This window comes from Cupressus sempervirens, chromosome 4 (genome assembly GCF_028749045.1).
Source record: "Cupressus sempervirens isolate cs-2001-9-10 chromosome 4, ASM2874904v1, whole genome shotgun sequence".
NCBI lineage: Eukaryota > Viridiplantae > Streptophyta > Pinopsida > Cupressales > Cupressaceae > Cupressus > Cupressus sempervirens.
Window position 1 is genome coordinate 145,316,043 of NC_143121.1, and position 11,997 is coordinate 145,328,039.

The 11,997-nt window shown below is 35.6% G+C and overlaps 1 protein-coding gene across 1 annotated transcript; it reads right to left on the reverse strand.

Moving 5' to 3' along the window:
- Positions 1-982: 982 nt before the first annotated feature.
- LOC149560365 (xanthotoxin 5-hydroxylase CYP82C4-like) lies at positions 983-2,912 on the reverse strand. Its single transcript, XM_089824658.1, has 2 exons — positions 1,889-2,912; positions 983-1,755 (listed from the first exon to the last, which is right to left on the reverse strand). Exons 1-2 carry the CDS (start codon positions 2,816-2,818, stop codon positions 1,132-1,134), a joined length of 1,554 nt encoding a protein of 517 aa, XP_089680784.1. The 5' UTR covers positions 2,819-2,912; the 3' UTR covers positions 983-1,131.
- Between the last annotated feature and the right edge of the window lie 9,085 nt (positions 2,913-11,997).

Here is an 11,997-nt window from a genome sequence, read left to right on the forward strand (position 1 = left end):
ATTTAGAAGATCCTCACTCAATTGATCTCTCAAAAACAGAACTGACACATTCATTCTTCTGTTCTGTCTGCATCCTCAAAAATCTCGCAAACAAGGAAAATAACTCCAAATCCATACAACCAAAATTATGAAATTCTAGAACATTAAAACTGAAATACCCAAAAAACCCAAATCTGAGAGGCTAAGGCCATGATCTTACATGAGCATATCTATTATGAGATTGATAAAGCGGAAAGAAAAGGGAGAAAAACCCTAAAACCCCAAATCTCCGTTTAATAAAATTTCCTCTGGTTTCTAAGAAGGTTGAGGAGCAATCTGAAGAAATGTAATCTGTGGTGAAGGGGGAAATGAGGAAAATAAAGAAATGGGAGGGAGAGAGGATAGTGCAGAAAACAATGGACAGCTAAGTGAGTGGTTAGAGCACGTAAAACACAGCAGCTGACAGCGAAGCAGCACAAAAGCTTATCACACTCTCCAACCTGCTCCCTATGCCTTTTCCTGTGTATTTCCCCTGTTGTCTCCTTGTCTGCCTTTACCGTGTGGTGAACAGTGAAAAACTAAAAAGATCTCAAAGCATTCCAATGGTAGTCATTTGCTCTCCATGGAGGTAGTCATTTGCTCTCCATGGCTGTCAACCGTTGGATGTCAAAGTGAGCTCCTTACATTCAATAGGGAACGCCTACGGCGTAATTATCATTTTCTCAGAAGTAATTCCATGAATATAAAAACTTCAAGTTTGTTTATAAAACCGGTAGCAGCAACAAGATTATCATTCCAATTGCAAGTTGTAGACAGAATCAGAATTTCATAAGTGCTCAAGTAGTAGCCTCTAATGAAGACAAAACAATACAATTCCTCTTTTCCATTCTTATATTTATGCTTTTCCAAACCAAATTGGACACGCTAGCTTGTTTAGCCATTTGAATCTACTACAGAAACACTGCTATCTATCTAATAATCACAAAATTGAGAGAAGCTGCTATAAAGAAACACGCGAAAATCCTAATTTTAATACTATACAATCAACCATTTTTTACATTAATAATGCTAAGGTAATTAAACTTTATGACCTATTCCTAGTAAAGTACATCAGTGCGAACAAACATTGTGTTGACTAGACCTGAAAACTCTTCAATAGAGATCGAGGGGTAGGCGAGGTTTGATAATGGCCTCCAATGGAATTGATTTGGGCATTGTGAGACCAAACCCCTCTGTCATATCAATTTCAGTGCCCTCTGGAACAAACCACTCGAAGCTCTGAAGCAGCCGCCCCAATGTATGACTGACAACAATCAACGCCAAAGACATACCGGGGCATATTCTCCTTCCTGAGCCAAATGGAAACAATTCAAAGTCCTGCCCTTTTACATCAATTTCTCGGCTGCTCTTAATTAGAAATCGTTCAGGCTCAAATTCCGTTGGGCGTTCCCACACAGCTGCATCCCTCTGAATTGCCCAAACATTCACCCACAGTTGAGTTCCTGCGGGAACACTGTATCCTCCTACACTGCACGCCTCGGTAGATTCATGAGGGACCAGAAGCGGTCCAGCTGGAAAAAGCCTTAGAGTTTCCTTTACAATTGCTTCCAAATATTTCAGCTTGGGCAGATCTGATTCCTCCATTAATCTGTCCTGACCGACATGTGAGTCGAGCTCTTGCTGGGCTTTATGCAAAATATGAGGGTTCTGCAGCAGAGCTGACAGTGCCCACTCAATGGTCACAGAAGATGTTTCAGTACCTGCGCTTATCAAGCTCTGCAAAATCGAAAAGAAAATATCTTAAAGGTAAGAAATGAAAAAGCACGTGGGTTGTCATTAATTTTTTGGTTCTTTTAATGTTATCTGTGCAGGGAAATAATTACATTCAAAATTATGTAACACAGCATACCAAGGCGTTGGCTTTGACCACATCGTCCTTATTGTCAGACTGAATTTCGTCGTTGTCTGTTGCAGAGATGAGAACATCGATTAAGTCTCGAGCATGGTCCCCTCTCTTCTCTCGGTGATCCTGCAACAACTTATTCATACACACGTCTATTCTCTTCCTTAGATTCTTCATAGAAAACACTATTCCCTGTAGATCGAACCACTTAAGAACGGGCAGGTAATCAGCGATATCAAACAACCCAAGTAGCAAAACATATTTCTCCAACAACATCTTAAAGTGCTGCGCTTCACGGAGATCTTCAGAAGTGAGATCCGACGAGATCCCTTTGCTAGCAACTATTCGCATCATGATATTATATGTGAGATCAGAGAGCCTCGACTTCATGTTCACTGGGTTCATCTGATCTTGCTCCCAACTCTCGAACAGGGAACGGATGAGGGTGGAAATCTCCTCTGTGCGGACTTCCTTGAATGATTCAATTCTGTTTGACGTAAACAGTTGGACGTTGCAAATTTTCCTGATGTTCCGCCAGTATGAGTCATAAGGAGCCAAGCCGAAGTTTTTGAAATCATACCCAATATGCTTTCCTGCAGACAGGAGTGGGCGCGAAGCAAAAGCTTTGTCATTAGTTGTGAAGCATTCTTTTGCAAGATCTGAAGAACTGATGACCAACACCGAGCGGAATCCAAGTCGGAGATGAATGATGGGGCCATATGTTTCTGAAAGAGATGAGAGCAGTCTGTGAAGTGGCTGTTTGCTTCTACTTAGTACAGGAAGATGCCCAAGTATTGGCCACGATGGAGGCTGGGGTAGGTTTACCTTTGCCCTAGTGTTACTGTTTCTTGTCCTGATAGAATTTGTAAGAAGCCAAAGTGAAGGCAGTGCTAGCAGAGCAAGAAGAATAATGGAAGCTGCCAATTCTAAAGCCATAATAATTCAGGACTTAGCACGCCTCACATATGATGAAGCACTCCGCCTTAATTCGCGGCCGACCCTTGTGCCAATAATTGAGATTGGCAGAGTTTTGAATGACCACGGCTTTCAGATTTGGATGCAAGACCGCCTTTCGTTGAAAATATTGTCATTGAAAATGCAATCCGTGACAACGTGTAGCAGTACTATTTTTCACTTTACACCTAATATTTATTAAATTGTTGATTGGACACTTTTCAAATCATTACCGAAAATATATCCATTTTGAACGTGCCGGTAATCTCATCGTTGACAAATTTAATTTTAATATCAGAAATATCCCGTGAACTGTCACTGTGGAATAATTTCGAGCCATGATTTTGAACTTAGATTAGAAATAAAGGGGGCTGCCATTTAGTCAATGAAGTAGTGGAGGACAGCTCTCTTTTTATTAGAAAAATCCAAACAAAAAAAACATCAATTATAGTTTTGCTGCAACCATCTTTGGAGTCTATTTCTAATGAGCATAACGTTAAACATTTTTTTATACAGTATAAAAAGGCGACACAAAATTGTATAGTAACATTTGTACTTTGGTATGGAATGGGCAGGTTCAAGAAAGGCTGGGGCTATTCAGTCACGAAACATTGGTGAGATGTTGCATGTCATCATGATGTATCCATCACATCTCAGCCCCTAGTGACACTAAATTGCTAGTTTATTTGCTTGTAACAATAAATTCATAGATATATAATAATCAAATTATTAGTCCCTCTCTTGTATAAGGCAGGGTACTAATGTTTTCAGTGGTGGGCACAATTAATGTCTATAATAAAAACTAATGATAAATTCCTAAGGTCAAAAGGTAGTTTATTTTTTAATTAATTTTAAATTACTAATTTCTAATTTCTGATTAGATGGTGGCAATTATAGTAGGGGTAAAATTTAATTTTTGCACCAAAAATTGAAGATAAATAGTTTCTGGAAAGTTCTCCATTCTAAAACATTGTCGAAATCCATTGTCATGGAGTGCAAAGCCACTGTAATAGGTAGGTATGGTGGAGGAGAATTTTCTATAAGTTATCCGCTAGCAAAAGTCCTAGCGGAAATTCAAGATGAGTGCCTAGACAGGTATTCATCATTGTACTTTCATGATTGAATTACTATTTGCATTTCCCCCCTATTAACTCTCTTAGTGTAATAGTGCCAGAATCTTGTCTTACTCATTTTTACTGTGACCTGTTTGCGTTGATGGTGGTAAAATCTTGTTCCCCTAATTTTTTCATTAGTGTTGAAACTTAGTTGTAGCAGGATCTTCTCTGCTGCTTTTTTTCCATTAATTGTTAGGGGTAAAGATACAAATTTTTTCTGCCACAATCAACAACTAGATAACTCCATTATTATTGATGCTTTTGAAAACTGTTACATGAGCATAAATTTAAAAAAATAGAACACAAATTTCGTACAATCATAGACTAATAACTCCATTTAGTACTGATCCATTTGAATATTATTAGAGATACTTTTAAAGACAAAACAAAAACAATCTAGTACGATCAGAGATTGTATGACTCCATTATTGCTAATGCTTCTAACCGTGAGATTCCGACCATTAATCTAGGTAACATTTTTTTGATAGATGCTTGAAAACAATCATTCTTTTATCTTTTATATAGAAGTTTTTATCCCCTTGTCACCCCTTTGATTCTCCTTGGTTCTGGCGTTGCCCTTCTTTCTAAGCAATTGATAGGCTCCAACTGAGCCTTCTCATGCTTTCCAACTCCATATTATTTGTCTACAAATTATATGGGATGAAAAGACATGCTTTCTAATTATATATTAAAAAATTCTAAAAAAAAAATGATAAGATTGTGAGTGAAGATGAATGAAACCGAAGTGTGTTGCCTATTGCAAAATCAAATTTTATCCAAATCCAATGGACACATCCAACATAATTATAAAAAATTGAATTACAAATCTATTTCCCAGGAGAAAAATTGCAATCTGTTCCTACTTAATTTTCTTAAAACTATAGTCTTCTTCTACATTGCACGTGTCAAAACACGGAACTATACAAAAGTAGAAGCAAAAACAGCTCCCTGTGGATCAGTCAAATCATTCCTGAGTTTTGTCTATAGCTAGTTAGGTAGTTTTCAGATTTTATTGCACCTTTGCCTATTTAAGACCGCATCTGGTTGGACTACGATATTTTTATAGTTTTTCTTATGTTTCTAGGAGTTTGTATTATTCTTGAACTTTTTAATGTCTAATTCAACTAGATATGTATATTGAAAGCAAATCATTCCTGAGTTTCATCTACAACCAACTAGGTAGTTTTCAGATTTTATTGCACCTTTGACTATTTAAGAGCGCATTTGGTTGGACTATGATATTTTTATAGTTTTTTTTATGTTTCTAGGAGTTTATACTATTCTTGAACTTTTCAATGTCTAATTCAACTAGATCTAAATATTGAAAGCACAACCTCTTTGTTTCAATATTGCCAAATACTTTTATATTACCTTCTAACCCTAGCACAAGGCAGGGACTCAAGCTCTCTCATAGCTCTTGTTTTTAAAATATAATTTGATATGAATTAATTAAAAATCTATTCAAAAAATCAATTATGAAAAGTTTATAAAATATAGAAAATAGAATGAGATAAGATAGAATAAAACTCATACAAAATAAAAAACTAAATTAATTAAAAAACCCAATGAGATGAAGTACACAAAACACTAACTACATACAATGACATAGTACACAAAATAAGATACAATGATGCCAAAAAGTTACAAGTGTCATTTAATGAGAGTGGATAGAACACTAACTACATACAATACATTATTTTTAAGTCACACTCATTATAATGATCAACCTTCCCCATACTTATGATTATGATAATGTAGTTTCATTCACATTTTGTTATATTATTAGTTTGTTAAACTTGGTCAACTAAATTTTCATTCTAACAGGTGAATTAGTCTAAATCTTTTAACAAGGTAGACTTAATAGTCTTTCTCAAAATCTCTTTACCAAGTGCATACTTTATTGTGTCTTTGTAAATCCTTTATCAAGGTGGACCTAGCAGTCCTAATTGCTCCCAATAGGGTAGATCATCATAAGTGATCATTGTAAGCCTTAATAGGCCAACTTTATGTTGCAGTATTGAAGTTCTGTGGGTATCATCTCCACCCAGTTTTACTTTCTATTTAGTAGGTTTTTGGGTCACCGAATTATTGTGTTCAAGTGTTGTGAATGCTTTTATGTTTTTCAGTTTCTCATGCATGCAATTAGATCAATAAAGAATAATTGGTATATAGCTATAAATTGCTAAAATTGATAAAGTTTTAGAGGTTACTGATTCACCTCTCCCCTCTCAGTAACCTAGCATAGTCTTGAATACTTCCAACAATTGGTATTAGAGCTTTGTGGTTCTCAGGAAAAAGTTTAACATCTTGAGCAAAGATCAAGGATATGGAGATATTTAGACTTGATAAGGCAATTGACATTGAAAATTTTGATATAGAAATGGCCATTGCACAACTTAAGAAAGCTAAGGAGCAACTTTTCGAATCCCTAAAAGGAAGGAAGGAACTTGCAAGTCAAATGAATGATCATTAGTACATTGAAGAAAGAATTGAAGATTTTTTCCCTTCAAGTAGTTTAGATGAAGCAAATGATGCAATCAAAGAACTCTTGGAGAAAAATGGTTCCCTATAGGAAGAAGTAAGAAAACTCAAAAGAGAACAAGAAATTCACTCAATAAGGCTATGTGAAATCATGGAACAAAGGAACAAGATAAAAGAAGAAATGAATGGAAGAAACAATGAAATCCAAAACTGATCCCTTCAACATGCAGATCTTATGGATTGAATCTCCAATGCAAATGAGGAAATCATGAGCCAAAGACAAATCAATGAAAGATTAAGAAATGATCTAAATCTGGAAAGACAAATCAATGAAAGAATAAGAAATGAGCTGAGATCTAAAAAGTAAATTAGTGAAAGATTGAAAAATGATGTAAGCACTGAAAAGGAAACCAATGAAAGAATGATGAAATCCCAAGAAAACATGAATCAATTAAATCAACTGAATGAGCAGAATCTCTATGGACAAATGGGTAAAGCAGGAATTGGATACAAAGAAGAAGATGAATCCTTTGAACAACATGCTCAAAGGAATCAAAAACCTACTTGCAATCACTGTGGTTAGATAGGTCATACATCAAACAAATGTTGGAGTATTGGTAAAGCAAAATTTAATGGAAAATGCTACAATTGCAATTAGCATGGTCATAGGGCTAATAAATGCAAAGAGAAACTAAAATTTGTGGGCAAGTGTCACAAATGCAAGAAACAAGGCCACAAGGCATCAAAATGTAGAACCAAGTCATTCAACCTAGCAGAGAAAATTGTGAAAGCAATATTTGGTTGGGACTACAACACCTAGTGTAGATGTCATTACTATGGACAATTTGGACACATTGGCATGAATTGTGTTAAACATCACACAAGGAAGAGAGGGACCACCATAAGATGTTTCACTTGTATCGACCTCGGTCATCTAGCCAAGAATTGCATTAATATAGGTCGAGTTGAAGATGAAATGAAAGCAAAAGAAGATAACATTCAAAAGAAAATGAGGCAACAATGGATTCCTAAATCTACCAAGGAAGCTAGTTCAAGTAATGATGGTCATGTTACTCAAGAAGTGGGTGAGTTCACCATTTCCAACTAAGTTTCCAAAAGGAAAGCTGGAACTGCATTATCAAGATCACAACCAAATAGTTTCAATTGAAAGGTGACAAAGATCCAAATTAGTATTCAAGATACAAAAGGATCATTGAGAAAGATTGGTATCAGTTATCACTGAGTTACCTTCTCTACCAAGTAAGGTCGAGTCATGGACTCTATTGAGCAAGGTCGGGAGTAACAAGTCACACATGGTTATCGAGTCACGAAGCCTTCACCTAGTAATTAATTTAATAGTGGATCACAAGCTATCAAGCATAATGTCAAGCATGATGTAAATCTAGCTACCTTCATATTGAGCATTTTCAAAAAAAGTTTTAACAAAAGGAATGAAATCAAATACATTTTTTTCACGGTGACATCTAAGTTCTATTACAAAGAAGTGAATTCCAGTGCGATCAAGCGACTCCAAACGAATTTGTAGCAAGGTTTTTAAGGTTTCAATAATTTACCGAGTTATCATGACATCAAGTAGTAGCAACAACAAGGTGAAGAAAGAGTCTATGATGTTGGTCTGAGGAGTCAAATGGAAAGCACTAGACTTCAAACTTGTGCCTATGATCATAGAAACCCTTGATCCAAGCAGAGCTCAATCACAAATCCCACCTAAGGTGCCCCTTATTAAAAATATTTGTACTCATTTCAAGTGTTCTATTTAGGAAATTAGAACCCTAGAAATGGATGATGCCCTAGGTGAATTGTGTGTTAATGGAATTCTCAAACCTGAGCAGAAACATTTCAAAGACAAAGGTTTGACCCACATTTATCACATGCCTTGAGGTTTTCAAATCAAATGGATCAAATACATTCTAAGCCACATGCATAATGGTCAGCTATGGCTTGAGCAACCAACTGTATCACAAAGAAAATAATTCATCGCATTACCAACCTCCTCATCCTCACCAAACCTAAAACCACCAAAACCCTAGGTCAGGCTAAGCTAGAAAAGAAAACCCTAGCCAAGTGGGATGGTAGAGGCATGAAAATTAGTAGTGTAACTGATGAAGAACTAAAATTTGGGATACATGTGATAGCTCACAAGATATATAGTTCGAGCTACCTTAATAGTGTATCATGTGAAGCTATGGACTTAGCTTATAAAGTTGTGAAGAACAATTTGTCTTATGATTTGGCAGATCTATTGTTGAAGAAAATCATCAAGAATATGGAAAGTATTCATACATCAAAGAATAACCCCTACAAATTTGGCTCTCTTTTGACTTGTTTGTTCTTCTATGCTCAAAACTTCTTCCCTTCCAAAGGCACAATAGTATGGAGAAAAGATGTGCTTCTATTATACCAAATAAATAAATACATTGTAGAAATGGGAGAGAATTTTGTTAGCATTATGGATAACTACTTTGAAATATTCAAAGAGAAAATGAATAATAGATTTAGAATACCTAAGAAGCTAGTAGAAGATTACAAAGATGATGTTTGTTTCATAGTAGATAGTGATAGAGTTTACATTTAGGCTGTAAAACCCAGAATTGTATTGGTAAAACCTCTTCCCTATGAGGTAAACATTGATGAAAAAAATGACATTATTGAAGTTCTAATTAATGAACCTATTGATCTAAAGGCACCACATTTTGGAACATATGATGAAGCAAAGAAAAGGATAGAGCTAGAGATAAAGCTCCTACAAGCGGTTAACAAAGGTAAGAGGAGGATAGAAAAACTAAAATCAAGCATACCTCTAATGTTAACTGAGGGGAAAAGAGAAGATATAGATGAAGAGGTCAAGGTTGCATCTAAAAACGAAGAAGAACCCTTGAAGAAGAAAGGCAAAGTGATCATCACCAAGCCATCCACTACAGTCTTCACAAGGAGGTCTAGGCAGAAAGGTAGTGAAATTGTCCTTTGCAAACCTCCTCCCACCTTCTAGGAAAAGTTGAAACATATGGAAGAAGGTGCAAGCATAACCAACTTCAAATCCTTGAAGTATGAAACTAGGAAAGAGGCTAAGAAAAAGAAAATTGAAGACCTGGTGCTGAATAAAATCGTAGGTGGAAGTATTCACCAAACCATATTGCTTATCAAATTTCCAAAGAATTATTAGAGAAGTTGAAGCCAAGATGGGAATTTGATACTCAAATAGTCAAAGACATATATGAACAAACCTTGAGGCAGTTGCTACCTAGCATGACAGATGTTGAGGTAAGAGAGTCTTTGAAGAAAAATGAAGATAAAATGACTCTTAGGTTTAACACATGTTTAGTTCTAGTCAAATATATTGAGTGTATTGTCAAGAGTGCCACTAAAACTTGGAAGAATGTTTATCACTTGCACAATCCAAGTGACTTCCTTGTTACTATAATTGATGATGATGATGAAGAAGAGAAGAAAGACGATGAAGAAATCTTTAAAGAAACCACACATTTTGATAATGAGGAAGTTGAAGAAGATAAAGAGGAGGAAACTACCAAGGAAGAAAAAGAAGATGATGAGACTGACCCTATGAAGATAGCAACCATATTCATTGCCTCACTTCCTCACTCTCCAAGCAAACCAACAACTACATCAAGCTCGGAGACAGCTTTAGAAAGTTTGATTGTGACAACTATAGGTACTTCAAATGTCCAACCACTCTTCACCCCCATACAACTCAGCATATCATTGATAGAAGTGTCTACCACTTCATCTACTGAGCTACAACCTCCCTCTTCTTCACCTCCCAAGTTGTAGTCATCAGCAATGAATACAATAGTTTCTACAATTTTGAGCTCTTTAGTAGTAAGTACTTCAATTTTGGATTCTACAATTTTTATCTACTTTAGTAATGGATACTTTATTTATGGATTCTTCAGTTTTGGGTTCAGCAAGCATTTCTATTAGTATTCCATTAGTTAGTACTATATCAATTTTCATAGCAAGTCCTAGTATATCTACAATTGTTTCCATCCTAGATACAAAGACATTAAGTACAAGGACAATTGAACCTAAGGCTCAACCGAGTACAAGATTTTTAAGTAGAGGCAAGGAGATAGAAGAGGATATTGACCTAGATGAGGAAATATAATTTTCCAAATGGGACTTTTATAATCTTACTATGGATCAAATACATATAGTTGGTGAACTCCTCCAAAAGAAGGCAAAGCAGAGGAAATTAAGAGAGGAGAGAGATAGGGAATATAAGATTATAGATGATGTCAAGAAATTTTTTTCAAAGGCTATAAGTATTGAGGTTGATACTTCTCAACCTATTTTATTGCAATTAGCAAAGGCAATCCAAAATTTTAATGAGGACACTAGTGGTCAAGATAAGTTAATTGAGAAAGTAGAAAAGAAACTTGATAATAAAAGTTGAGCTTTCCTCAATTTTGACCAATATTAAAACCTCTTGCAACAATGTGACATCACTTTTTGTGAAGCTATGTAATGTTACCGAGTTCACAAAGGAGATAGAGAGAAAACTGACAAAGATTGATGAGGATCTAAAAACCAGTGCACATCATATGAAGATTAAATTTCTGTCAGACATGCATACAGAGTTGTTGAGAGAAGAAGCAAGGATCTGGTCTACATTGATAGATATTCAAACTATGATCCTTCCTATCATGGATACAATGTAGAAACATATTGTTTATTCAAAAAACCTGATCTAGGACACTAACTTTTCTATTGTAGATCACATGATAGAACTCTCTGTTGAAGTTCAAATTGCTCTCCATAAATGCAAGATTTTGCTAGAAAATTGGGATAAAACTCTAACACTTATTCTTAAGGTACATCCTTAGTTTCTATCTCATTTTGATGTCTCCATGTAAATAAGTTTTGAATAAATCTCTGGCATTATTGAGAGACTATGTATATTATATGGGGGAGAATCATGCAAAGAGAGAAAATGTATATATTAGAGGAGAATTTTGCAGATATGTTGTATAGTATACTGTATATACTTACAAAGACAAATTTTGAAAAATCCCAAAACAATATACCCTTTCAAGCCAGTATCACATGATGATGTATATAAGTTTTGGCTAATAAGTGTTTTTGTTACTAATGCCAAAGGGGGAGATTATTGACATATCAATCAAGTTTGTTATTAGTGACAAGACTTATTTAAATTTTGTATGGCTACTGAGCTCATTGAACAATCTTTAGTGCTTGCAATGCAATTTAGTAGCCACCGAGCTCTACAGTTGTTACCGAGTCTTCTAGACTAATTGCAATGGCCATTGAGCATTCCAATGGTTACCAAGGTCTAGTTCAAACTGAGTAGAATCAGGCAATGCGAAGTCTAGTAGTTCAACTCGAGCACTCTAGTGGTTACCAAGCCTTGCAATTTCTACCGAGCTAGCAATTCATGTGACGTAAGGCTAACGTTAACCAAGCCATATATAGAGTTTGTGTTTACTGAGTGAAGTCATGATAAACTAATGATTCAGTTTATGACAAGTAGCACAATATCTACCGAGTCACTAGTGCAGACTGAGTTCA